This window comes from Podarcis liolepis, assembly GCF_965112155.1.
Source record: "Podarcis liolepis genome assembly, chromosome: 3".
Classification (NCBI taxonomy): Eukaryota; Metazoa; Chordata; class Lepidosauria; order Squamata; family Lacertidae; genus Podarcis; species Podarcis liolepis.
This window is the reverse complement of record NC_139557.1, coordinates 123133906-123161899: the sequence shown is the minus strand read 5'-3', so window position 1 is coordinate 123161899 and position 27994 is coordinate 123133906. Positions and strand designations below refer to the sequence as shown.

Genomic DNA, 27994 nt, shown 5'->3' with positions numbered 1-27994 from the left:
CTCTCAGCTTCCTCCCTGCTCTCGGCTTCCTCCCGGCCCTGGGCTCCTGCTGAGCTATCACACAGACTCCTCAGCACCTGCCAGGCGGCCTGAGCCGACTCAACGCCCTCCAGGTGGGGCAACAGCATAGCGTCCACGCTGGCTCTCAACATGCAGAGCTCTCTTTGCATTCTCTGCTCTCTATCTTCCAGCAAAGCAGCCTCCAGATCTGCTGCGCCATCTTCAGCAGCAACAGGCATGGGTGGGGCCGGCTCCCTCTGGGCTATACTCCAGAGCCCTGTGGCCAAAAACCACCCCCTTACTCTTCTTGACCAGATATCCCAGGACTGAGCTGTGAGCTTTTCAAATGGGACATCATAAAAGTCCTGGAGCTCAGCCATCTCCTCCCCCAGTGCTCCCATTGGGGCTTTGAAGTACTCACGCGTACCAGCCAGCTTCAACGGAGAGGCTCCCAGCGTCCCTTTGCAGCACACAGCATTGCAGCCAGCCTCCCTGCTTTCTCCCAGGCAGAGCCTCAAAGCAGGACTTTTGCCTCCGGCAGCAAAAACAGCAGCTTCTCAGCACACAGCACTTCAAAGCTTTCTCTAATTGCAGTAACTGACGTCCATAACCTGATAACATGTGATTGATTTATTGCTCAGATAAATCAGATAAATTCTTGGCGTCCAGCCCGCTTCGGCTGCTCTCGTGGCCAGGCCCCAGACTTCAAAGGCCACATTCCGAGGTTCTGAGCAAAAACGCAGAGATCAGCAGCGGCAAGAGAAAGCTTCAAAAACTCCAGTGCTTGCTTCAGTGTGCTCAAATAAAGTCCACTCAGGATCTTAGCAGCTAAAAGCAGTTTTATTTACAGCAAACTATCCATTGTCGAACAGCATCGTGAAAACACGTCCACTCTCCTCAAAAGCGAAAGTAGAGAGTGAGAACAAAGACTTGAGAGACTCGGAACTGACGTGGAGTCTCCCCCCTCCCAACAGTAGGCAGGGCGTACACTCTGAGCTGTTTAACCCTGTAAGCTCAGGTTCCCTTCACAATGTTTACCCTGGAAAAGAGGAGACTGAGAGGAGATAGGAGGGCCGTATTCAAATACCTCAAGATTTCCTTCAGAATGGAGAGGTTGGATCTTCTTGCAATCCATGGGACTCTCAAGAGTCTCCTCCAGCACCAGAATTCAAAAGCATCCATTCTTTGGCGATCAGCCTTCTTGATGGTCCAGCTCTCACTTCCCTACATCACTACTGGGAAAACCAGAGCTTTTACTATGCGGACCTTTGTTGGCAAGGTGATGTCAACTTTTTAAGATGCTGCCAGAAATAGTACCTCGGGTTAAAAACTTTGCTTCAAGATGAGAACAGAAATTGCGCAGCGGCAGCAGGAGGCCCCATTAGCTAAAGTGGTGCTTTAGGTTAAGAACAGTTTCAGGTTAAGAACGGACCTCCAGAACGAATTAAGTTCTTAACCCGAGATACCACTATACAGGACAAAACTATATCAGTACAGGACGTAGCATTTAAATCGAAATTTGGGACAATCCCACAAAGAACTCACGGAGTGTACATCTCTTTGTGGCTATCTGCCTGCAATCCAAATGCATCCACGTTTCAACTGATTAAACTTGCATATTTCAGATTTCTCGCAGAGTTTTGTTTTGCTTCGGCGGAGAACCCCAGCAGCCCTGCTCAATATTTTCTCATGGTTCTGGGTCACATATGTAAGCTCCTCGGGGCAGGTGGCTCGTTCTTCTTCAGTCGACAGCCTGTTGCAACTCTCTCCTGGCTGCCTGTCAAGAGTGGTTTTGAGTCCAGCCGGCCTAAGCTATGCAGCCTGTGTTATCTTCGGAGGGTCAAACCACACGGTCCCAATAAATCGGTCTCTGAATCACTATGGGAGACATTTCATGTTTCTTGGGCTTTCGCCAGCTGCCCTTTCCTTCCCGGCCGGAGGGTTTTTTTAGCCTGGAGTGTCATTGGATTAGGCAAGAGCTGTTAAATGTGCTCCATCGCCACAGCTGAGAGCCGCTCTCAAGCCCCTAGCAGGCAGAGGATATTAAAAAATCGCCTGGTTCCAAGCAGCATAAATCACAGATCTTCAGCTTCCTGTTTTGCAAGGTTACGGGTGAATCACAGGAATTTTGGCACAGAATCTGCCTTGGTGGCCCCGTACGCTGACCTCTGTCGGGAGAGAGACAGGAGAATTTTGTCCTTGTTCATTCACCTTGACCTCTCAGCTGCTTTTGATATCATTGATCGTCACATCCATCTGGAGCGACTGTCCAACTTGGGGGTGGATGGTGCTGCTTTGCAGTGGTCCTGGTCCAAATTGGATGGTCATTTCCAGAGGGAGATGCTTGGGGAGTGGTCTTTGGCATGATGGAGCCTTCAATGTGGGGTTCCTCAGGGCTCAATCTCATCCCCTACGTTGTTTAGAGTGCAACTTTCTCCCGACTGAAGTGCAGAGTGTTTGAGGACGGGGACATTCACAGGGAAACCAAAATGCTTGTTTAAAAAGCTAATGTACTTCCAACCATATGGCATGCTTGTGAAACATGGACCACTTATAAACGCCATCTACAACTCCTTGAAAGCTTCCATCAATGGTGTCTATGAAAAATTTTACACATCACTTGGGAAGACAGTCAAACTAATGCCAGGGGACTGGAAGAAGCAAAGATCACCAGTGTCAAAACAATGATTCTTCATTGGACTGGTCATGTTGTTCGGATGCCTGATGATCGTCTTCCAAAGCAACTACTCTATTCTGAACTTAAAAATGGAATGTGTAATGCTGGTGGTCAACAAAAGAGGTTTAAAGACTGTCTCAAGGCAAATCTAAAAAAATGTAGTATAAACACCAGCAATTGGGAAACACTTGCCTGTGAGTGCTCCAATTGGAGAACAGCCTTTACCAAAGGTGTCATGGGCTTTGAAGACACTAGAACTCAGGATGCAAGGGAGAAATGTGCTAAGAGGGAGGCACACTTGGCAAATCCACATTGTGATCAACTCCCACCTGGAAACCTATGTCCCCACTGTGGAAAGATGTGTGGATCCAGAATTGGCCTCCGCAATCACTTACGGACTCATTGTTAAACTGTGTTTATGGAAGACAATCTTACTTGGCTATGAGTGATCGCCAAAGAAGAAGAAGAAGACATGAAACCGCTGGTAAGCTGTCAGCAGTATTCTGACGGCACTCATCTCTATTTCTCTACATCTGCAGGTGGGGCAGTGGCGGTGCTGGCCCAGTGTCTTGCCTCGGTAATGGACTGGATGAGAGCCAACAAACTGAAACTCAATCCAGATAAGACTAAGGCACTGTGAGTGGGTGGTTCCCTAAACCGGAAGACTGGAAGGTTGCCTGATCTTTATGGAGTTAAGGTTCAATGTGTTACTATTAGCATATAAATGGGTCAGTGTGTCTGGCTGTTAACCAGAAGGTTCATGGTCCGAGTCCGAGAAAGGTTGTTTTCTGCTGTTCCAGAGAAGCGGACACGGAGCAATGGATCCAAACTACAAGAAAGAAGATTCCACCTAAACATTAGGAAGAACTTCCTGACAGTAAGAGCTGTTCGACAGTGGAATTTGCTGCCAAGGAGTGTGGTGGAGTCTCCTACTTTGGAGGTCTTTAAGCAGAGGCTTGACAACCATATGTCAGGAGTGCTCTGATGGTGTTTCCTGCTTGGCAGGGGGTTGGACTCGATGGCCCTTGTGGTCTATTCCAACTCTATAATTCTATGATTCTATCCAACTAGGAACAGCTATGGGCAGGATTCTTGCATTGCAGGGGGTTGGACTAGATGTCCCCTGAGGTCCCTTCCAACTCTACAATTCTATGAAAAGGTGTAAGTGTGGAGGAGCCCATACTGCTCCTGAACAAAGAGGACCTATATTTGCTCCTTGCATATGAAGGCTCCTAGGTCCCTTCCCTCCTCACCGAGCCCTGTGGCTGGATCAGGCCCATGTGGTCCAGCATCCTGTTCTCACAGTTGCTAAACTCCTTGAACAGCATAGGAATGCAGGTAGACTGCCTCTGAACCTGGAGGCTCCATTGGAAGTTCTGAAGACCTCACCCCCTGCAGATGGACCAGGCCAAAGGGGCCAGATCTCAGGCAGCATCCTGATCTCATAGTGGCCGACCAGATGGGAGAAGCTGGCAAGCCGGACCTGAGAGCAACACCTCTGTCCTCACTTGTCCCGGGAACTGGCATTCGGAGGCATCACTGCTTCCATCGGTGGAATGAAAATGTAGCCATCACTGGTCCAGCGAGCCCTCCCATCATTCATCTCTGCAGGCAGTTAAAAGATTTGGCACCTTCACAGCAACCCGAGCGTCGGAGTAAAGTTGATGGACTCAGAGGCGAGAGGCGTCGCTGCTAAGAGATCTCCGCTGTTAACACTGCAGATTTAACTACCCAGCCAAAATAAGGTCAGCCTAATTAGCCAGTGATTCATCACCCTGTTCTTCCTCTAGGAATTGTGGAGCTTTAGATTCCAGGCACATTTCAATTTCATCCTCCACCCAGGGAGAAAGATTTCTACCGTGGGTGGGAAGGCAGATGTCAGCATACATGATCCCCCCAACCACCTTCTGCAAGGACAAGAGTCCCGGATCCGTCCATCCATCATAACAATTGCCATGTTTTCTCCCCGCCCATTCAGAGAAAAATTAACAAACATTTGACATTATGACAGCCCCTCCTTGGAAATAAAATGCCTTCTTTGTTCTGATCGGAATCAGATGTGGCAAAAGGGGCTTTGGAGTGCGGCAAGGCCACACGTGAAATCTTAGACTCATGGAATTGGACAGCTGGAAGGGACTCTAATGGAGGTTCTCAGAAGTTTCCAATGATGAAGAGGCCACAACCTTCTGAGGAGTCCATTCCAACGTCAAACAAATCTGACCATCAGAAAGTTATTCTTGATGTTTAGTCTGGAATCTCCTTTCTTGAAACTTGAGGGTCTTGCCCTCCATAGCAGAATCAAACAAGCTGGCTCAACCTTCCATGGAACAGCCCTTCAGATATTTGAAGATGACTATTGTATTACCTTTCAAATGATAGGTTCTACAGGCAGGAATAACCACCTGTGCAAATATAAGACAGGGGACACCGGCCTTACCAGCTTGTTGTTGTTGTTTAGTTTACACATACTATTTGGAACATTTTACAACTTTAAAGATGTGTGCCCCCTCCCTAATTTCCGTAACAATATGCTAAAGCTATTTTTGGTCGTCTGCATACTTCTTGTTGTTGTTTAGTCGTTTAGTCGTGTCCGACTCTTCGTGACCCCCTGGACCAGAGCACGCCAGGCACTTCTGTCTTCCACTGCCTGCCGCAGTTTGGTCAAGCTCATGATGGCAGCTTCGAGAACACTGTCCCACCATCTCGTCCTCTGTCGTCCCCTTCTCCTTGTGCCCTCCATCTTTCCCAACATCAGGGTCTTTTCCAGGGAGTCTTCTCATGAGGTGGCCAAAGTCTTGGAGCCTCAGCTTCAGGATCTGTCCTTCCAGTGACCACTCAGGGCTGATTTCCTTCCGAATGGAGAAGTTTGATCTTCTTGCAGTCCATGGGACTCTCAAGAGTCTCCTCCAGCGCCAGAATTCAAAAGCATCAATTCTTCGGCGATCAGCCTTCTTGAAGGTCCAGCTTTATTCTACAGTATCACCTTTCAAATGATAGGTTCTACAGGCAGGAATAACCACCTGTGCAAATATAAGACTAGCAGTGCATGCGAAAAGGATCTAGGGGTCTTGGTGGACCACAAACTGAGCACCAGTCAACAGTGTGATGCAGCAGCAAAAAAGGTGAATGCTATTCAACGCTGCATCAACAGAAGTCGAGTGTCCAGTTCAAGGGAAGTCATAGTCCCACTCTATTCTGCCTTGGTCAGACCACACCTGGAATACTGTGTCCAGCTCTGGGCACCACAATTTAAGGAGGGTGTTGACAAGTTGGAAGGTGTGCAGAGGAGGGAGACCTCAAGGGTCTGGAAACTAAGCCTGATGAGGAATTGTTGAAGGAGTTGGGTATGTTCAGCCTGGAAAAGAGGAGACTGAGAGGAGATTGGAGAGCCATCTTCAAATATCTCAAGGGCTATCACATGGAAGATGGAGCAAGCTTGTTTTCTCCTGCTCTGGAGGGTAGGACCCGAGCCAATGACTTGACAAGTTACAAGAATGGAGATTGCAAGTAAACATTAGGAAGATCTTTCTGACAGCAAGAGCTTTTGGACAGTGGAACGGACTCCTTCAATGTTCTGGGCCCGGGGTTAACCCGAGTAACATGGTCCAGGTCCGGTCCCGAATCCAAGGGTTCCGTGAGGAGTCAGTCCAACAGGGCCAAGGCAGGACACGAGGCAGGAAACCAGGCAAGGTCACACACAGGATCACAGGCAGGTTCTGGCAAACAGTAATGTTGCTCCCGCAACCTGGGGCGGGGTCCGACAGCCTTTTATCTCTGTCGGGGTAATGGCTGGTCCTGATCCCCCAGCCACTCACCTCCCTGTCTCGCTCGAAGGCGAGCACTCAGGTCTCTCCTTCTCTCAGACCTCAGTCTCTGCAGCTCTGGAGACGTCGGTGGGTTACTAGACCCAGAGGCCGCCTCAGCCTCCCCTGACCCAACCAGTAGTGGAGCAGCTGTAAGTGATGGCCCAGCTGGAGGCAACGAGGGAATCCCCGCATCTGGAGCCAGGGCAGGCTCAGGCCCCTGACTCGGCCCAGCTGGTGCTTGTTGCAGGGGAACCTGTGCAGACTGGGACTCTTCAGGATCAGGCCCCAGACTTGGTTCAGATGCCGTCTGAGGCACAGGATCCAGTGTGGACTGAGACTCCTCCGGCTCTGGCTATGAGTCCAAGTCCCAGGCCATCACACTCAGGAGGTTTTGGACTTTCCTTCCTTGGAGGTTTTTAAGCAGAGGTTGGAGGGCCACTTGTCATGGATGCTTTTAGTCGAGATTCCAGCGTTGCAGGGGGCTGGAATGGATGACCTTTGGGGGTCCCTTCCAACTCAGCGATTCTATGGCACTATTGGTGTACTCTGGATATACAATCTGAGCTCTCCTTGGTGTCACACTTGCCAACGCGTTGACCACTGCTGCTCCAACACAACGAGCCAAACCCAACTGTGTCTCTCTCGGAAAGAGCCTTTGGAGAAAGACATCAGGAGAGAAACACAGCCTGGGTCTGTGTGGGTGGATAGTCCCAGCTTGGCTCCCCTACAGCCTTCAGTCTTTTGGACGTTCTGGTGCCATGATCTGTCGTCCCAGAGGAGAAGCAATCACTCAGCATAAGCCGAGCAGACATTCTGGGAACGTGCTCCGGTGGCCTCTGCCCAACCCACAAACCCAGAGACAGAGCCCAAAGTCTCCCTGGGATTCTTCGCGGCCACCCACTAAACCTCGCTCGGCTCATTATGCAGAGGATTGGGTTTGACACGTCTGCCCCCGGCCAAGGATTACTCACTGAGTGTTTGCTGTATGCCTTCGTCTTCCCATGGATACACCCAAAAGGCCAGGAGGTGGCATTTGCAAACCCACAAGAAGGTGGATCTTGGCCAGGGGGGAAACAGCAGAGCCAGAGATCTAGGAAGATGTAGCACTGGCTTTGTGCACACTTAGTGAAATATTCTCAGAGTCGAGAGTAGATTTCAGGCTCTTTATCCAGCTCTTAGTGGTGAGGAGGAGGAATGGAAGTTCCCCCAGAATGTCTGCCTTATATACATTATTTACACAATGGGCCCCACGTGATTGGCTAATTCCGGGATTCACCTGTACTCCAATCAGGTTGCAGATTCACTTCCACCTGGAGCTGGATTGGGTGGCTCCTGTGGACCAATCAGACTGCTGCATTCTGGCCCCTATTGTTCTAGGACCAATCAGACTGCTGCATTCTAAATCCTATTGTTCTAGGACCAATCAGACTGCTGCCTTTTGGATCCTATTCAACTCAGTACATAACACTTAGATTCACAAAATTGTAGAAATGGAAGGGACCCTATGGGAAGAGTCCATTTGATTGATAGACGAAGATATACCACGGGGGGGGGGGGGGAATGAATTTTTCTATATGCAAGTACAGCTGCTAGAATAGTGATTGCTGCTAGGTGGAAGTCACAAACTATTCCCACAAAGGAGGAATGGATTTGTGAACTAAATGAATATTTAATCTTGGCAAAATTAACTGCTATAATAAGAAACCGGTCGAATCAAAAATTTAAAAAGGAGTGGAAATGTTTTGATGAATACATGGCAAAATATTGCTCCAAAAAAAGATACACTAATATGCCTAGATTAAAATGTGAAGTACTGGATGGAAGAAAAATTAGCAAGGAAAGATAATGAGAATATATAGATGATTTGAGAAGATTGTAGAATGCAAAGATTATTGTAAATTGTATAATGTGGGGGAAATCGAGTGGGGGCGGAGGGAAGTGGGAGGAAGGAGAAAAGAATAATATGATGGACTGAGGAAATAGAAATGTAAATTTATGGGGGGATGGGGAGGAAATGAAGTTGGCTTTGGTACATCTGTATTGTAACGTAATATGTGCAAAACCAATAAAAAATAAAATAAAAGTGAAAAAAAAGACTCATTTAGCCAACCCCCTGAAATGCAGGATTCCTGTCCACAGCCATCCCTGGCTGGACTCAAACCACCAACCCTCTGGTTGGTGCACAAGAGTCATGCAATAAATAAATAAATAAATAAATAAATGTAGCTGCTGCCAGTCCGTGCAGGCACTATTGGGTTAGATAGACCAGTGTTCAGACTCACAGTACAAAGCGGCTCCCTAAATTCCTACCAGCAACTTCTTGCTGTTTTTACCTGCAAAAAGGTGGTGGGGTATTCCCCCCCCCAGTGGTCCTTACCTGCGAGGATGAAAACGCCGACGAGGATCAGGAAGACCAACAGGTAGAGCCCAACCACGGCGTATTTGAGAGCAGCCAGGGACCCCAGGTGCCCACAGGGTCCCGATGGCCTCTTCCTGCTCCCCGGACCTGTAAGAGCAAGGAAAGGGCTGGTCAGGTGGAGGCAGGCTGCTTCGCCCCAGTGTCCTTTTATTTAAAATGCATCTCTGTTTTTTTGTGGGGCATAGGAATTCGTTCTTTTCTCCCCCCCCCAATATATATATATATATATATATATATATATATATATATATATATATATATATATGTTAAGTTGTCAGACGACACAGTGATTCTTCAAACAGCTCTTGTTTATTCAGAGGCCAGAACAGAACAGAACTGAAGGGTTCAGTCAGCCTGTTTATATATAGCTCCAGTACAACGCAACTGTAACAATTTTCTAAAACTATCCAATCACTGAACATCACTTTCGATCCCTTATTTGCATAACTATCTACAGTGTCCCCCTTGCTGGCCCAGGGTGAGAACTTCAGTACATAACAATATAGTCTGGCCCCCCACATGGTCTGAGGGACGGTGGACGGGCCCACAGCTGAAAATGGTTGCTGACCCCTGCTTTAGGCCAGGGGTAGGCAAACTAAGGCCCGGGGGCTGGATCTGGCCCAATCGCCTTCTAAATCCGGACTGTGGACGGTCCGGGAATCAGTGTGTTTTTACATGAGCAGAATGTGTCCTTTTATGTAAAATGCACCTCTGGGTTATTTGTAGGGCATAGGAATTTGTTTATTATTTTTTTCAAAATATAGTCCGGCCCCCCACAAGGTCTGAGGGACAGTGGACCGGCCCCCTGCTGAAAAGTTTGCTGACCCCTGCAAGTTTAGGCAGAAACATAGATTTGGGAAGGGTCTACAACATTCATCTATTGCAACCCCCGAAAAGGAAATGAAACCCGAATTTGAATTCTTCACCCAGGGAGAGCCAGGACACAAGATGTCTCTGGATGTTGGTACTTCGACTCACCTTTTCCCAACTTGGCAGACTGCAGCTTTTTTTGACTGTAGGGTGTTGGGGTTGAGTTGGGGGGGGGGCTGGCTGTACTTGCTGGGGGTGATGGGAGAAAGGTCTATATTAGTGGTTCCCAACCTTTTTTTGACCATGCCCCACTAAGTATCTCTAAAATCCTGAAGCCCCTCCACCCCGTGACATATAATTCTTATTATTCAAAAAGTGAACGTCTATTCACATGGAGGAAGCCAAAAGGCCATTAACTTTGTCTAACTCAGGGGTCAGCAAACTTTTTCAGCAGGGGGCCAGCCCACTGTCCCTCAGACCTTGTGGGGGGCCGGACTATATTTTGGAAAAAAGTAATAATGAACAAATTCCTATGCCCCACAAATACAGTGGTGCCCCACAAGACGAATGCCTCGCAAGACGGAAAACTCGCTAGTCGAAAGAGTTTTCTGTTTTGGAGGTGCTTCGCAAAACGAATCTCCTATGGGCTTGCTTTGCAAGACGAAAATGTCTTGCGAGTTCCTGCGGGTTTTTCCCCCTCCCCCCTTTTTCTAAACTGCTAAGCCGCTTATCAGCTGATCCGATAAGCCAATAAGCCGCTAAAAGCCGCTAATAGCGCTAATCCGCTAATCCGTCAATGGGCTTGCTTCGCAAGACGAAAAAACCGCTAGACGAAGAGAATCACAGAATGGATTCTTTTCGTCTTGCGAGGCACCACTGTAACCCAGAGATGCATTTTAAATAAAAGGACACATTCTACTCGTGTAAAAACATGCTGATTCCCGGACTGTCTGCAGGCCGGATTTAGAAGGTGATTGGGCCGGATCCGGCCCCCGGGCCTTAGGTTGCCTACCCATGGTCTAACTCATATTCAAATTTCCCTCCTTAAAAATCTAATTCCCACCTGTGAGGCGTGTGAGGAACCAGGGGTCTAGACCCTCAGGCTGAGGCAGAAAGAAGAAGAAATTTGCTCACAAGGAAGAGCGTTCAACAAGAACTCTTGCAAAACAAACACACACCCCAAGAGTAAAAAAATAAAATCTGGCCGGAGGAATTTCTCACAATTTAATTTGCCAAAAGGAAGAATCTCATGCTGAGCTCCTGAGCCAAGACTTGCCTTAGAATGCGACTCTGGGGCAACATCAACTTTAAAAATAGCCAGGGAATAAAATAAAGAAAGGAGAGATGAGCTTGGAACGGCTTGCAAGGACATCCAAGCCCCCAAAGAAGAGGTTCGCAAATAATAATTTTGAGACATTTGCAGCTCCGAAGGATGTTGCAAGCAATTTTCTGCAATGTAGTAACTTTGCAGATTCATCCTGGAGAGGGATTTGCCAGCTTGGTGTAGTGGCTAGAGGGCTGGGATTAGGACTTGGGAGACACGGGTTCAAATCCTCCCTCAGCCATGAAGCTCTCTGGGTGGCCTGCGGGTCAAGTTTCCGTCTGTCAGTCTTGGAGGAAAAGCAGGTTGCTGGACCCTCCTTTCTTGGAGGTTTTCAGACAGGTCAGATGGCCACCTGACAAGGCTCCTTTAGCTGTGGCTCCTGCTTTGCAGGGGTTGGACTAGAGGACCTTTGGGGTCCCCTCCAGCTCTACGTTCTATGAGATGCGCTGAGAATGCAGCTCTAGAGAAGGCTGGCCCACTGGGGTTTTGCAGGGCACTGCCCCACCTGCCTTGGTGTTAGCAAACACACCGTTGAGAGTTGGAGTTCCCTCTTTAAGAGCAAAAACAGAGTCTGCACAAGAAAAAGCCAATGCAATTCTGGGCTGCATCAATAGGAGTATAGCATCTAGATCAAGGGAAGTAATAGTGCCACTGTATTCTGCTCTGGTCAGACCTCACCTGGAGTACTGTGTCCAGTTCTGGGCACCACAATTCAAGAAGGACACTGACAAAGTGGAACGTGTCCAGAGGAGGGCAACCAAAATGGTCAAAGGCCTGGAAACGATGCCTTATGAGGAACGGCTAAAGGAGCTGGGCATGTTTAGCCTGGAGAAGAGGAGGTTAAGGGGTGATATGATAGCCATGTTCAAATATAGAAAAGGATGTCACATAGAGGAGGGAGAAAGGTTGTTTTCTGCTGCTCCAGAGAAGCGGACACGGAGCAATGGATCCAAACTACAAGAAAGAAGATTCCACCTAAACATTAGGAAGAACTTCCTGACAGTAAGAGCTGTTCGACAGTGGAATTTGCTGCCAAGGAGTGTGGTGGAGTCTCCTACTTTGGAGGTCTTTAAGCAGAGGCTTGACAACCATATGTCAGGAGTGCTCTGATGGTGTTTCCTGCTTGGCAGGGGGTTGGACTCGATGGCCCTTGTGGTCTCTTCCAACTCTATGATTCTATGATTCTAAGAGTGTCAGGCCTAATGTGAACAGCAATTCATTGCTGGTAGCTCTTGCCCCCATGAAGCAGTTGCAGAGACTGAAGGTCCCACAGCTGCCCAAGTCCCCTCTTCTCTAGGCTTCTCCCCAAGCAATCAGAGACTATTCCTTTTTAAAATAAAAATTAAATTTTATTAACATATAAAGCACATACATATTGTTGTTTGTTCTTTAGTCGTTTAGTCGTGTCCGACTCTTCGTGACTCCCTGGACCAGAGCACGCCAGGCCCTCCTGTCTTCCACTGCCTCCCGCAGTTTGGTCAAACTCATGCTGGTAGCTTCGAGAAGACTATCCAACCATCTCGTCCTCTGTCGTCCCCTTCTCCTTGTGCCCTCCATCTTTCCCAACATCAGGGTCTTTTCCAGGGAGTCTTCTCTTCTCATGAGGTGGCCCAAGTCTTGGAGCCTCAGCTTCAGGATCTGTCCTTCCAGTGAGCACTCAGGGCTGGTTTCCTTCAGAATGGAGAGGTTGGATCTTCTTGCAGTCCATGGGACTCTCAAGAGTCTCCTCCAGCACCAGAATTCAAAAGCATCCATTCTTCGGCGACCAGCCTTCTTTATGGTCCAGCTCTCACTTCCATTTCCAACAGAAGGTTTCCCCCTCTCTTCTTCTTCTTCTTCTTCTTCTTCTTCTTCTTCTTCTTCTTCTTCACCCCCTAAATCTGTTCTGGGTCTTACCCAACCTTCTGGAACAGATTTGGCGGGTGAGGTGTGAATGGGAGGAAGAGGAGGAGAGGTCCCCTTGTGCAATCAGAAGTCTTTCTGCTCATGCAACTATTTCGTTAAGTACTGCCCTGTACGACTTATGCACCTGAGTAAATTTGGCCGGCAAATTTCAGGGTTCAGGAGGGGGGTGGGACCCCCCCAAGCCAAATCTGCCCAGCCCTGTGATAGAAGTTGCACAACTTCTCAGCTTCGTTTAGTAGCAACCAAACTGCCATTCCCCAGGAGCAAAGCTCAATTTCCAGCACTTGTCATCGGCGAACATAATTTAGTTCCTAATATCCCCCTAAACTATGAGGTCATTATTATTTTTTTGCGAGTTTTAATATCTACAGATTCGGAATATGAGCTACTTGCTGCAGAAGGGGTTTGCAGATCGCAGCTGGACTCCCCATTGGGGATAAGCAGGTTGAAGCCTTATAGAAAAGGCGCTTGCTCTCATTCTGGTTGCTGGGACATCATGTCAATGGAGGAAAGAGCTGTACAGGGGTGGGCAAGGAGACCCCCTCCCATGGACTTTGCTCTGTGGCTCAGCACATAGGTGGCTGCAGAACAGCAGTAGACCCAGGTGGTGTTTTGACAAACAGGCAGCAGTAACTAAGTTGGGAGAAGAACCTGAGTCCAGAGGTTGCCAAATGAGGTGAAAATTTGCCCTCTGGGAGAATCTCCCAGCTCTTGCCAGGAAGCCAGAACAGCAGCTGGAGAGGTGGGTTTGGAAATGGGCAGAGAAACAGCCCCCTCCTCCGCGCTGCCTGTGGGGTAGCAAGTCGGTCCCTGGTAGGGTTTGCAAAAGGGCTTTCCAGTGTATTAGAGAACTGCGACTGGCTGGGCAGTTTTGCAGAAAGCCCCTGCAAAATGACCCCCAACCTTTTCCACTTATTGTTTAAAGGTAAAGGTAAAGGGACCCCTGACCATTAGGTCCAGTCGCAGACGACTCTGGGGTTGCGGCACTCATCTCGCCTCCACAGTCACTTAGGGACTCATAATTAAGACCGTGTTTATGGAAGACAATCTTGCTCGGCTACGAGGGATCGTCAAAGAAGATGTCCTTATTGACACCCAAGGTCCTGAGCAACTTGGGACCATGTTACCTGAAAGACTGCCTGCCCCTGTACACACCTGTATGATCACTTAGGTCACCTGCTCATAATTATTCTGCACCCTACAGAAGATCACCGGCAGTGGACCCCAAAATGGACATTTTCGGCCATTGCCCCATGGACTCTGGAAGGCCCTTCTCTCTGCCATACACAAAGCATCATCCATCAGTGACTTCAAACGTCTCGTAAAGACATCTCATTTTGCCCAGACTTTCCCTGACCCTTAAAACCAGTTTTTATTTGTTTGAATTCCCCAAATTCCTGGTTTTTATTTCCCTGCCTTACTGGTTTTATGTTGTGTTTTTATTTTCATGACGCTGTTTATTTATTTTTTATGGCTTAAAAAAATACTAAGCAGTTTACAAACGCTTTTAAATACACAAACCAACCCCAAGGCTTCAACGGCTGTTGCGTTTGGCAATGATCCATTCTGCTTCGGAAACGACTCGCTCTGTGTTCATTTATCGCCGACATCTTTCCTCCATGGTGTTGGGATGTGATAGTTAGAAGGATGGGCTCTTCCTTATTACAAAGGGTAGGTTTGTGCAAAGATAGCCAATTGGTGGGAACCAATCAAATTGAAACGACCCAAAATCAAGAAGCAAAATGTTTGCCATGATGGACTGAAGGTACTTGATTGGGATGCATGGTCCAGCAGCTGTACATGCACTTAGGATGTGCTGGGCCTGGGGTTAACCTGAGCAACGTGGTCCAGGTCTGGTCCCGAATCCAATGGTTCCACGAGGAGTCAGTCCAACAGGGCCAAGGCAGGACACAAGGCAGGAAACCAGGCAAGGTCAGGCACAGGATCACAGGCAGGTTCTGGCAAACAGCAACGTTGCCCCTGCAACCTGGGGCGGGGTCCGACAGCCTTTGTTGGGGTTGCAGCTGGTCCTGATCCCCCAGAGACTCACCTCCCTGTCTCGCCTGAAGGCGAGCACTCCTCCTGCGAGTACTCAGGTCTCTCCTTCTCTCAGACCTCAGTCTCTGTAGCTCAAGAGACATCAGTGGGTTACTAGACCCAGAGGCCGCCTCAGCCTCCCCTGACCCAACCGGTAGTGGAGCAGCTGTAAGTGATGGCCCAGCTGGAGGCAAGGAGGTCATCCCCGCATCTGGAGCCAGGGCAGGATCAGGCCCCTGACTCGGCCCAGCTGGTGCTTGTTGCAGGGGAACCTGTGCAGACTGGGACTCTTCAGAATCAAGCCCCAGACTTGGTTCAGATGCCGTCTGAGGCAAAGGATCTGGTGCGGACTGAGACTCCTCTGGCTCCGAGTCTGAGCCCAAGTCCCAGGCCATCACATAGGATAACTTGGATGGCTCAGTTGGTTAGAGTGTGATGCAGATAATGTCAAGGTTGCAGGTTCCTTTATGGGACAGCTGCATATTCCTGCATTGCAGGGGGTTGGAGTAGATGATGCTCAGGGTCCCTTCCAACTCTACCTTTCTTTGATTCTATGCAGGACTCTCTCTGAATGACACCAAAATAATAATAATAATAATAGTAAACAATTCATTTATATCCCACCCTCCCCAGCCAAAGCCGGGCTCAGGGTGGCTAACAACAGTAAAATAAAAAAAATCCTTCCAGTGGCACCTTAAAGACCAACTAAGTTAGTTCTTGGTATGAGCTTTCGTGTGCATGCACACTTCTTCAGATACACACTTCTTCAGATGTGTATCTGAAGAAGTGTGCATGCACACGAAAGCTCATACCAAGAACTAACTTAGTTGGTCTTTAAGGTGCCACTGGAAGGAATTTTTTTATTTTGACTATGGCAGACCAACATGGCTACCTATCTGTAACAGTAAAATAATACAGCATTCTAAAATCAATTCATTATAAAATCAATTCAGAATCAAATTAATGGCAACCATTGGGCTAGAGTTCTATGAGGATCACAGAAGGAGGGGGTCAGACTGCACCCTGACCAAAGGCCAGGTGGAACAGCTCCGTCTTGCAGGCCCTGCGGAAAGATGTCAATTCCCGCAGGGCCCTAGTCTCTTGTGACAGAGCGTTCCACCAGATCGGGGCCACAGCTGAGAAAGCCCTGGCTCTGGTTGAGGCCAGCCTAACCTCCCTGTGGCCCAGGACCTCCAAGGTTTTTTTGTTTGAAGACCGTAAGGTCCTCCGTGGGACATACCAGGAGAGGCGGTCCCATAGGTACGAGGGTCCTAGGCCGTATAGGGCTTTAAAGGTCAAAACCAGCACCTTAAACCTGATCCTGTACTCCACCGGGAGCCAGTGCAGCTGGTGGTGAATGTGATCCCATGGCGAGGACCCCGTAAGGAGTCTCGCTGCAGCATTCTGCACCCGCTGGAGTTTCTGGGTCAGTCTCAAGGGCAGCCCCATGTAGAGGGAGTAGAAAAATAACCTCCTTCCTAACAAACATGCTGTTCCCTTTTGAATGGATCCAGTTACAGATAGGTAGCCGTGTTGGTCTGCCATAGTCAAAATAAAAAAATTCCTTCCAGTAGCACCTTAAAGACCAACTAAGTTAGTTCTTGGTATGAGCTTTCGTGTGCATGCACACTTCTTCAGATACACTGAAACAGAAGTTGCCAGATCCTTCTATATAGTGAGAAGGTGGGGAGGGGTATTACTCAGAAGGGTGGTGGGAATGGGTGATTGGCAGATAGCTGAGATGAGCCTGTCAATGAGATGAGTCTGAGATGAGTCGTCAACAGGCTCATCTCAGCTATCTGCCAATCACCCATTCCCACCACCCTTCTGAGTAATACCCCTCCCCACCTTCTCACTATATAGAAGGATCTGGCAACTTCTGTTTCAGTGTATCTGAAGAAGTGTGCATGCACACGAAAGCTCATACCAAGAACTAACTTAGTTGGTCTTTAAGGTGCTACTGGAAGGAATTTTTTCCTTTTGAATGGAGATAGCTGGCAATGGCTGAAATAGATGAATAATAAGAATCATTCCAGAGTTTGAAGGGACCCTAAGAGTAATCTAGTCTCTTTCAATGCAGGAATCTCAGTTCAAGACTATCCAACAGATGGCTACCCAAGCTCGGTTGAAAACCTCCAAGTAAGAAAGTCTGTGGGAGACTGATCCACTGTTGAACAGCAATTGCCGCCTGGTGGTTCTTCCTAGTGTTTGGTCAGAGTCTCCTTCCTTGTAATGTGAAGCCATTGAAAGACCTACATTGGCTCCCAGTACGTTTCCGAGCACAATTCAAAGTGTTGGTGCTGACCTTTAAAGCCCTAAATGGCCTTGGTCCAGTATACCTGAAGGAGCGTCTCCACCCCCATCGTTCTACCTGGACACTGAGGTCCAGCACCGAGGGCCTTCTGGCAATTCCCTCGCTGCGAGAAGCCAAGTTACAGGGAACCAGGCAGAGGGCCTTCTCGGTGGTGGCACCCGCCCTGTGGAATGTCCTCCCTTCAGATGTCAAAGAGAACAACAACTACCAGACTTTTAAGAAGAAGAAGAAGAAGAAGAAGAAGAAGAAGAAGAAGAAGAAGAAGAAGAAGAAGAGGAGGAGGAGGAGGAGGAGTTTGGATTTGATATCCCGCCTTTCACTCCCTTTCAGGAGTCTCAAAGCGGCTAACATTCTCCTTTCCCTTCCTCCCCCACAACACTCTGTGAGGTGAGTGGGGCTGATGAGAGACTTCAAAGAAGTGTGACTGGCCCAAGGTCACCCAGCAGCTGCATGTGGAGGAGCAGAGACGCGAACCCGGTTCCCCAGATTACGAGACTACCGCTCTTAACCACTATACCACACTGGCTCTGAAGGCAGCCCTGTTTAGGAAAGCTTTTAATTTATGATACATTACGGTATTTTAATATGTTGTTGGAAGAGTGGCTGGGGAAGCCCAGCCAGATGGGTGGGGTATAAATAATAATTTATTTATTATTATTATTATTATTATTATTATTATTATTATTATTATTTCAAGTCCTACCCTCTGGAGCAACAGAGAACAAGCTTGCTCCACTTTCCATGTGCTCCCATCAATGCCAGTCAGCCAAAGACAATCAGTGCACAACATCCAGTCTTTCCCTATCCTATTCCAAATGACTGTGTCTTCCGCAGGTTTTTTGGTGTGTTCTTTTGAATTGTGGTCCAAAACATCTGGTGAGCACCAGGTTGGAGAAGACTCTCCCTTTCCGTGCCTCCGCCTTCCTGTCAGAAACCCATTTGGAATGGCTTTCTAAATCACTCTGCTGTTTATTTGGCCTGGCGTCCGGCTCAAGCGTGCTCCATAAATCCTCAGTGCGCTTTCTGCGTCATTGCGGCCGCTCTCCTCTCCACTGAGTGACCTCTCGGCTATTAGAGGATTGTTCACAAGCATAATTAGAAGAAAGAACGACTTGCGAAACTTGAGGCCCTAGGTCTAAATGATTCTTGTAAGTGGAGATGGAGAGATTAGATATGTATAAAATTGGGGAGGCTTTCCGGTTAGACATTAATTTGCCTTTCAATCTTATCAGGGACAGATTTGATATCAGGAAAAGGGAGGCACCTGTCTCAGACCCAGATTCCTCAGAGATCTTATAAGAACGTAAGAAGAGCCTGCTAGATCCGGCCAGTGACCCATCTGGTCCAGCATGCTGTCCTCAGTGCCCAGCCAGATAGAATCATAGAATGGTAGAGATGGAAGGTGCCCAAAGGTCATCTAGAGGCCATCCCACCTTTGCTTGAGAACCTCCAAGAGAAGAAGAAGAAGAGTTTGAATTTGATATCCCGCCTTTCACTCCCCTTCAGGAGTCTCAAAGCGGCTAACATTCTCCTTTCCCTTCCTCCCCCACAACAAACACTCTGTGAGGTGAGCGGGGCTGAGAGAATTCACAGAAGTGTGACTAGCCCAAGGTCACCCAGCAGCTGCAGGTGGAGGAGCTGGGAAGCGAACCCGGTTTCCCAGATTACGTGACTACCGCTCTTAACCACTACACCACACTGGCTCTCCAAGGGAGGAGAGTCCAAAATCTCTGTTTTGCTGTCAAACAGCTCTTACTGTCAGAAAGTAAGGTGGTCTTGAATGGGGTAACGGTGCCCCTGAAGGACCAGGTGCGCAGCCTGGGAGTCATTTTGGACTCACAGCTGTCCATGGAGGCACAGGTCAAATCTGTGTCCAGGGCAGCTGTCTACCAGCTCCACCTGGTATGCAGGCTAAGACCCTACCTGCCCGCGAACTGTCTCGCCAGAGTGGTGCATGCTCTAGTTATCTCACGCTTGGACTACTGCAATGTGCTCTACGTGGGGCTACCTTTGAAGGTGACCTGGAAACTGCAATTAATCCAGAATGCGGCAGCTAGACTGGTGACTGGGAGTGGCCGCTGGGACCACATAACACCGGTTCTGAGAGATCTGCATTGGCTCCCAGTACGTTTCCGAGCACGATTCAAAGTGTTGGTGCTGACCTTTAAAGCCCTAAATGGCCTCGGACCTGTATACCTGAAGGAGCGTCTCCACCCCCATCGTTCTGCCTGGACACTGAGGTCCAGCGCCGAGGGCCTTCTGGCGGTTCCCTCATTGCGAGAAGTGAGGCTACAGGGAACCAGACAGAGGGCCTTCTCGGTAGTGGCACCTGCCCTGTGGAACGCCCTCCCACCAGATGTCAAAGAGATAAATAATTACCTGACATTCAGAAGACATCTTAAGGCAGCCCTGTTCAGGGAAGTTTTTAATATGTAACGCTGTACTGTTTTTAACACTGATTGGGAGCCGCCCAGAGTGGCTGGGGAAACTCAGCCAGATGGGCGGGGTATAGATAATAAATTATTATTATTATTATTATTAAAGTCTGAATCTCCTTCCTTGTGAATTCAAGCCATTGGTTCGAGTCCTACCCTCCAGAACAGGAGAAAACAGGCTTGCTCCATCCCTTGTATGACAGCCCTTGAGATGCCTCTTGTATCTCCTCCCAGTTGTGATGGTCTGGGACTCGGGCTCAGACTCGGAACCGGAGGAGTCTCGGTCTGCACCGGATCCTTTGCCTCAGGAGGCATCTGAACCGAGTCTGGGGCCTGATCCTGAAGAGTCCCAGTCTGCACAGGTTCCCCTGCAACAAGCACCAGCTGGGCCGAGTCAGGGGCCTGATCCTGCCCTGGCTCCAGATGTGGGGATGACCTCGTTGCCTCCAGCTGGGCCATCACTTACAGCTGCTCCACTACCGGCTTGGTCAGGGGAGGCTGAGGCGGCCTCTGGGTCTAGTAACCCACTGATGTCTCCTAAGCTGCAGAGACTGAGGTCTGAGAGAAGGAGAGACCTGAGTACTCGCAGGAGGAGTGCTTGCCTTCGGGCGAGACAGGGAGGTGAGTGGCTGGGGGATCAGGACCGGCCGTTACCCCAAGAGAGATAAAAGGCTGTCGGACCCTGCCCCAGGTTGCAGGGGCAACATTGCAGCTTGCTGGAACCTGCCTGTGATCCTGTGCCTGACCTTGCCTGGTTTCCTGCCTTGGCCTTGTTGGACTGACTCCTCGCAGAACCCTGGATTCTGGACAGGACCTGGACCGCGTTACTCGGGTTAACCCCAGGCCCAGCACACCAGTCTCCTCTTTTCCAGGCTAAATGCAACCGTTCCTCTTGAGGCTCGGTTTCCAGACCCTTGATCCTCTTGGTTGCCCTCCTCTGCATGCATTCAGATGCCTCTGGGAAACCCGGGAGGAGGATTTGAGCACAGAAGCCCTCTCCACTCCTGCTGTTACCGGCAACTATAATTCAGAAGCACAATTGCTTCCAACTGTGCAGAAATAGCATAGCTCTCACCACTAGCAACCATCAGTAGCCCTCTCCTCCTTGAATTTGCCTAATCGTCATCTAAAGCCATCTAAGTTGTTGTCCATCATTGCCTCCTGTGTCAGAGAGTTCCACAGTTGAACTTATGCTGTGTGTGAAGAAGTCCTTTCCTCAGGCATTCCCCTCTGTTTTGGGACAGATATCTTAGCACCAGTCAGGTGGCTTGCCCTGAACTCACTGCAAAATTGGCTTTTCCTCGGGTATGGTGTTGGAAATTCAGATTTAAAGAGCAGTCCAATCCACTCTTAAACATGGAACGGGCCAGTGGGGGGGGGGGATTCCATCTCGCCCTTTGCCTCAGGCAGCAAAACATCTAGGGTAGACGTGAGATCTTATCTTGTATACCAGATTTTATTCCTCTCCCCGCCCCCAATAGACTCCATACCCCTTATTCCCAGAACACGAGAATGACAATAACAATGCATTTTTATAAGGAAGAACTGTTTGTGCTCAGAAAGGAACAGTCAGAAGATAACCTCCTGGAACGAATATTTGCACCATGCAGAGGAACTCTGAGCTCACCAGCTTCATCCCGGATATTTAGACTTTATTTACATCTGGTGTTCATGCCAGCTTGCAAAGGATGGAAGGCACATTAATCTCTTGGCATATATATGTAGCGGGAGAGGTCAAAAACATTACTACAGTCTGCGACTCTTAGTCATTACTGTACGTATCACTCTGAGTAAATCAAGGAACTTAATTGGGAGGCAGACCATTGTTGTTACACCCCCCAGGAGCTCAGGGAAGTTTCCATGAGAGGCGTACTAGTCTGTTTAGTCCAGTTTCAACTCTCTTTTTGCTGGATTTTGCCTGGCTCTGCAAAGTCTTCCAGGAGGTCAGAGACTTCCCCCATCTCTGTTCATTTATGGCTTCTGTAGACCTGGAGCCTTCCAGGGCTGTTGGACTACAACTCCCATCGGCGCCAGACAGCTCTCCGCTAACATTCCTCCGATGAAAACAGGAGAAATCAGGAAGTGCCTTCCTCTTTTGATCTCCTGAACATTGTCCGCACATTGACATTGGTGACCCTGAGCCAACGGCAACCTCTCTGCCTTACCTACTTTGCAGGGTTCTTGTGAAGAAGAAAAATGTGCGAGGGAAGGGGTTGTGTACAACGCCTTCCATGGATGAATGGGACGAAAGAAAAATTTGGTGGTAAGCTGCCTTGAATCCCCGTCAGGAACAAAAAAGGTGGAATCATCATCGTCATCATCATCATCATCATCATCATCATGGTGTCCTGCAACTTCCAGTGCTAGAAGTTCACAAGTTCTAGTGACAGGAGACAGGGAGAAGCACATTTCTCCATTCTTTTTTCTCCAGGCTGTGTGTGATTTTACATTCTTCCACCAAGTCTCCTCCTATTCTCTCTCTTTTTAAAGTTACAGTGGTACCTCTGGATGCAAACGGGATCCGTTCCGGAGCCCCGTTCGCATCCAGAAGCAAACGCAACCCGCGTCTGCACGTGCGCGGGTCGCGATTCGCCGCTTCCTTGCATGCGCGTGACGTCATTTTGAGCGTCTGTGCATGCGCAAGCGGCGAAACCCGGAATAACATGTTCTGTTACTTCTGGGTCACCACGGAGTGCAACCCGAAAGCGTTCAACCTGAAGCACATTTAACCCGAGGTATCACTGTATTTTATTTTTCATTTTCAGATATTACAGTTGAGTCACAAATCTAAATTGGCGCATCCAATTAAGACATCCAGTCATTGACTCCCCTCCTCCACTTTCTGCGGTTACAGTGGTACCTCAGGTTACATATGCTTCAGGTTACAGAATCCGCTAGCCCAGAAATAGTACCTCGGGTTAAGAACTTTGCTTCAGGATGAGAACAGAAATCGTGCTCCGGCGGCACGGCAGCAGCAGGAGGCCCCATTAGCTAAAGTGGTGCTTCAGGTTAAGAACAGTTTCAGGTTAAGAACAGACCTCTGGAACGAATTAAATACTTAACCCGAGGTACCACTGTACTTATATATATAAAAATAAAAAAAAATGCCCAGTTGCACCTTAGAGACCAACTAAGTTTGTTCTTGGTATAAGCTTTCGTGTGCAAGCACACTTCTTCGGATACACCGAAACAGAAGTCACCAGATCCTTAAATATAATGGAAGGGTAGAGTTTTTCTCAGGAGGGTAGTAGGAGATCGGTGATTGACTCAACGCGGTTACTGATGTTATAATATTGCATATCCAGTTCATATCTATTTACTGTTCATCCTTTATGCTCTAATTAGGTAATTCTCACTGCACATTTTTATATCAGTCCTGCTAGTGATTTAAGTTGTTTACAATAATCCTTCAGATAGTCAATAAATTCTCCCCATTCTATTATGAAAACATCTCTCTCCTTGATTTCTTAATCTTCCGGTAAGGTTAGCCATTTCTGCATACTCCATCAGTTTTTGTTGCCAATCTTCCTTCGGTGGAAAGTCTCCTCCTCATCTCAAACCTCTGTCCTCCCCCTTAGGAAAAGCTGCCAGTCTCCACTTTTACAGCACACAAATGTTTCCTACTTCTAAAGGGTTAAGAATCGAGAAAGGCACACAGGTTCACATAACCGCATTACGAAGGGTTGTGGCTACTCTCTGGAGCAATAAAACACTGAAGTCACCCTTTGGTTGGCAAATTCAATGCTGAGTCCCCAAAGAAAACACAGTGCTGTAAAAAAAAAAAAAATATGGCTTTTTTATTTATATTTTTGGAGAGGTGGCTAAGCCGTGAGATTACTGCTCACTGCCTCTCCCCAGCGCTGGCCCAATGTGCATTTAATTACTGGCCTGTTCTTAGCATCAATTTACAGCGCTCGGTCTCTCTCGCCAGCCAAACAGATGGAAGTGGAGGTTTCATAATAAGGACAGTTACATTATTTTTTTCTGACATTAACACTTATATCAGGCCCTTGGCGAGCGCTAGGGGGCTTGGCGTGGACCCCAGAAACAGCCGCTCCCTTTCTGAGGCCGGCTGCAGCTGTGCAGAGGAACTTATCCACTTCCGTACGGAAAGTGGGGGACCGCGGCAAGATTTCAACCTGCAAATGTGGCCATGTTCAAATATCTGGGGGGCAGCTCCGTGGGAGATGGAGCAAGCTTGGTTTCTGGTGCTCTGGAGGGGAGGCCCCAATCCAGTGGATTCAAAGGACAAGGAAAGAGATCAAAGCTAACCTCAGAAAAAAATGAGAAAATGAAAGATTCTAAAACGGACTGATGCATCTGGGCATCATGAACATCTCCTCACTGTCACAGCAAACAAGAGGGATGTTTTCAGTGAGTTGTCCAGCATAACCGGTGTTATGTACTGAGTTGAATAGGGTCCAGAATGCACCAGTCTGATTGGTCCACAGGAGCCACCCAATCCAGCTCCAGGTGGAAGTGAATCCGCAACCTGATTGGCCTACAGGTGAATCCTGGAATTAGCCAATCATGTGGGGCCCGTTGTGTAAATAATGTATAGAAAGCAGACATTCTAGGTGAACTTCCATTCCCCCTCCTCACCACTATAAGCTGAATAAAGAGCATGAAATCCACTCTCGACTCCAAGTATATTTCAGCCACCAAACCCCTTCCACAGCTGCTTCAGATTGTGTAGATCAGTGTGTATGCGAAGTGGGGGTTTTTTGCCTTTCTTTTGTCCTGAAGTACACACACACACACACACACACACACACACCGTCACTTAACTTCCAATCAATCTCATAAGGATGAGCTGCACAGCTCAGTTTGCAAGCTGGAATGGGCATCTGTTCTGGGACAAGAGACCCCCTCTTGATACCTATCCCCAGGATGGGCAGGCCCCCTCCTATGCCAAGGAAGATATTGGGGGTCATTTCCATGCCAGGAGAACCATTCCTGAAACAGGTTGGCAGATGAATGGGGGAGACAGAAGGGAGCACTTCTTCATGACTGAACTATGGAACTCATTGCCACAGGAGGCAAAATCATGTGCCAAGTTGGACTCGGATATATCTGTCCACACCTATATATTCAATGGGGGGAAATCAGTCTATTTCATAGAATCATAGAGTTGGAAGAGACCACAAGGGCCATCGAGTCCAACCCCCTGCCAAGCAGGAAACACCATCAGAGCACTCCTGACATATGGTTGTCAAGCCTCTGCTTAAAGACCTCCAAAGTAGGAGACTCCACCACACTCCTTGGCAGCAAATTCCACTGTCAAACAGCTCTTACTGTCAGGAAGTTCTTCCTAATGTTTAGGTGGAATCTTCTTTCTTGTAGTTTGGATCCATTGCTCTGTGTCTGCTTCTCTGGAGCAGCAGAAAACAACCTTTCTCCCTCCTCTATGTGACATCCTTTTCTATATTTGAACATGGCTATCATATCACTCCTTTACCTCCTCTTCTCCAGGCTAAACATGCCCAGCTCCCTTAGCCGTTCCTCATAAGGCATCGTTTCCAGGCCTTTGACCATTTTGGTTGCCCTCCTCTGCTGATTTCCAGGCTGATAAGACTGTTCTGTTCCAACATTTAAAGCGTGAGCGTCTGTGATTAACAAACATTAGGGTTTTTCTTTTTTTATTGATGGCTTTATTTATATATTTCAGCTTCTGCCTTCGTAAGGTGGTGGACCCTCTCACATTGGAGGTTTTTAAGCAGAGGTTGGGTGGCCATCAGTCAGAGATTCTCTGCATTGCAGGGGTTGGAATAGATGACCTTTGGGGGTCCCTCAGCTCTACAGTTCTGTGATTCTATGATCAGCCGATCCAATACAAATGATTTTTTTAAAATCAGAGCAGTTGAGGAAGGCAGAAGTTGAAATGTTTTTAGCTAAATAAATAAAGACTCTTGCTTTGATAATCACACTAACATAGGTATTATTTTAGTGGTTAACTGAATCCTAAATGGGAGCCAGGGCAAGCTGGTGTGAGGTGCTGTGTGAGGCTTTTATAAATCCTCACACACACACACAAAGTTGCATTTCAACAGACGTTTACATGTAAAAGTAGAGATATGTTTTGTGAGCCTAGAGGTGTGTCAGAAAATTTGGAGAAGACGGTGACCTGATGGACAGTCAAATTCTGAGTCACACGTTTCATAGAATCATAGAGTTGGATGGGACCCCCAGAGACATATAGTCCAACCCCCTGAAATGCAGGAATCCCCAAAAATCCCTGACAGATGTTTAAAAACCTCCAAGAAAAGAGGATGCGCCATTTTCCTTGGATCAGGCCAGTTTGTATTGGGAATTGTAAAAACTGAATTACTCAGCCATCCCTGTTCCTTTTTTATTATTTAAATTTTATTAACATATAAAACACATACATATACATTTACACAATACACGTACACAACACCTACCTTATTTTCATAACATAAAACATACCTACATTTCTCCACATAATACCTACCTATACTGAACATATCAACATACCTACACACCTCCCATCGCACAGACACCCACCAAGTGACTTGACTTCCAGCCGTTCTTGTTACGCTACTTTATTTTTCCAACTAGCTTAAACTCATTTCATTGTTTCTTTAATCTCTTCTTCTATCTTGACTTTACTCTTCTTTCACCCTAATCATTTTCTGGATTCACTCAGTATCTGTCAGAAATTCTACTTTTTCCACATAAATTTTGATGTATTCCTTAAAGATAGCCCACTCCTTATTCACTTTTTGTACCATATCTCATCTCCTCTTATCCTCCCTGTTAGTTCGGCAATATGGAAGAATTCCATCATTTTAGATAACCAGTCTGTTTTACTTGGGAAGCTGCTGCTTTTCCAATTTTTGGCAATCAATAACCTTGCCGCCGTAGTTGCATACATAAATATTGGTCTGACCATTCTTTTTATTTCCTCTGACGTAATACCTAGGAGAAAGGATTCTGGTTTTTCCCCAAATGAAAATCTAAACATCTTTTTCAGTTCGTTATCGATATTTTCCCGGAATCCCACTATCTCTTTGCACTCCCATCACATATGTAGAAAGGTTCCTGCCCCTTTGTTGCATCTCCGACAGACATCACTACAGTTTTTGTACATTTTTGCCAATCTGGCCGGGGTCAGGTACCACCTGTATTGCATTTTCATTACATTCTCTCTTAAATTATAAAGGTAAAGGGCTCCCTGACCATTAGGTCCAGTCGTGGCCGACTCTGGGGTTGTGGCGCTCATCTCACTTTATTGGCCAAGGGAGCCGGCGTACAGCTTCCGGGTCATGTGGCCAGCATGACTAAGCCGCTTCTGGCGAACCAGAGCAGAGCATGGAAACGCCGTTTACCTTCCAGCCGGAGTGGTACCTATTTATCTACTTGCACTTTGACGTGCTTTGGAACTGCTAGGTTGGCAGGAGCAGGGACGGAGCAACGGGAGCTCACCCCGTCATGGGGATTTGAACCTCCGACCTTCTGATCAGCAAGTCCTAGGCTCTGTCATTTAACCCACAGCGCCACTCTTAAATTATAGCATGCCTTAAATTTGATATCTCTTTTCCACAGCCATTCCCATTCAGCCATCCCTGCTCCTTGAACACTCAAAGCCAAGAAGATCTCACACGGAGGTCCCTACTGCCTTGGACCCATCACTTACCATCATCACAGAGGTTCAGTTTGGAGAGGTTCTTTCCATCAAACTGCTCCTCGAAGACGGACCCGTTCTCTCTCTCGCCAAAGGTATGGAGGTACATGGCTTTGTTCTCCATTTTTCACCTGCGGGAGACACACAGAAGAATCCAGTCAGGAAAATGGGGGAAGCGTGATCCTAGCTCAGCAGCAGAACTTGAATGCAGAAGGTGCCATCTCAGGAGATTGAGAAGTTTGAAATACTGGGAGATCAAGACGATGAAGGGTCTGGAAACCAAGCCTGATGAGGAACAGTTGAAGGAGCTGGGAATGTTTAGCCTGGAAAAGAGGAGATATGAGAGGAGATATGAGAGCCATGTTCCAATATCTAAAGGGATGAACTATGGAAGAGGGAACATGTTTTCTTCTGCTCTGTGGGGTAGGACCCAAACCAATGGTTGCAAATTTCAAGAAAGGAGATCCAGACTAAACATCAGGAAGAACTTTCTGATGGAAAGAGCTGTTCAACAGTTGAATGGTCTCCCTCAGGAGATTCTGGGCTCTCCTTCCTTGGAGTTTTCAAAGCAGAGGTTGGATGGCCATCTGTCATAGATGCTTTAGTTGAGATTCCTTCATTA

The 27994-nt window shown here is 47.8% G+C and overlaps 1 protein-coding gene across 2 annotated transcripts in view; it reads right to left on the bottom strand.

The window, feature by feature from the left end:
- Nucleotides 1-27994, bottom strand: part of SCARA5 (scavenger receptor class A member 5) — a 106517-nt gene that overhangs the window by 68830 nt on the left and 9693 nt on the right. Inside the window, exons 2-3 of one of the 2 annotated variants that reach the window (XM_083494588.1) lie at nt 27385-27503; nt 8861-8989 (exon numbers count right to left, since the gene is read on the bottom strand). In XM_083494588.1, the coding sequence (XP_083350714.1) occupies nt 8861-8989; nt 27385-27496 (241 nt within the window). In that variant the 5' untranslated portion in view covers nt 27497-27503. The remainder of the gene's footprint in view (nt 1-8860; nt 8990-27384; nt 27504-27994) is intronic. The other variant, XM_083494589.1, reaches the window with a different exon arrangement.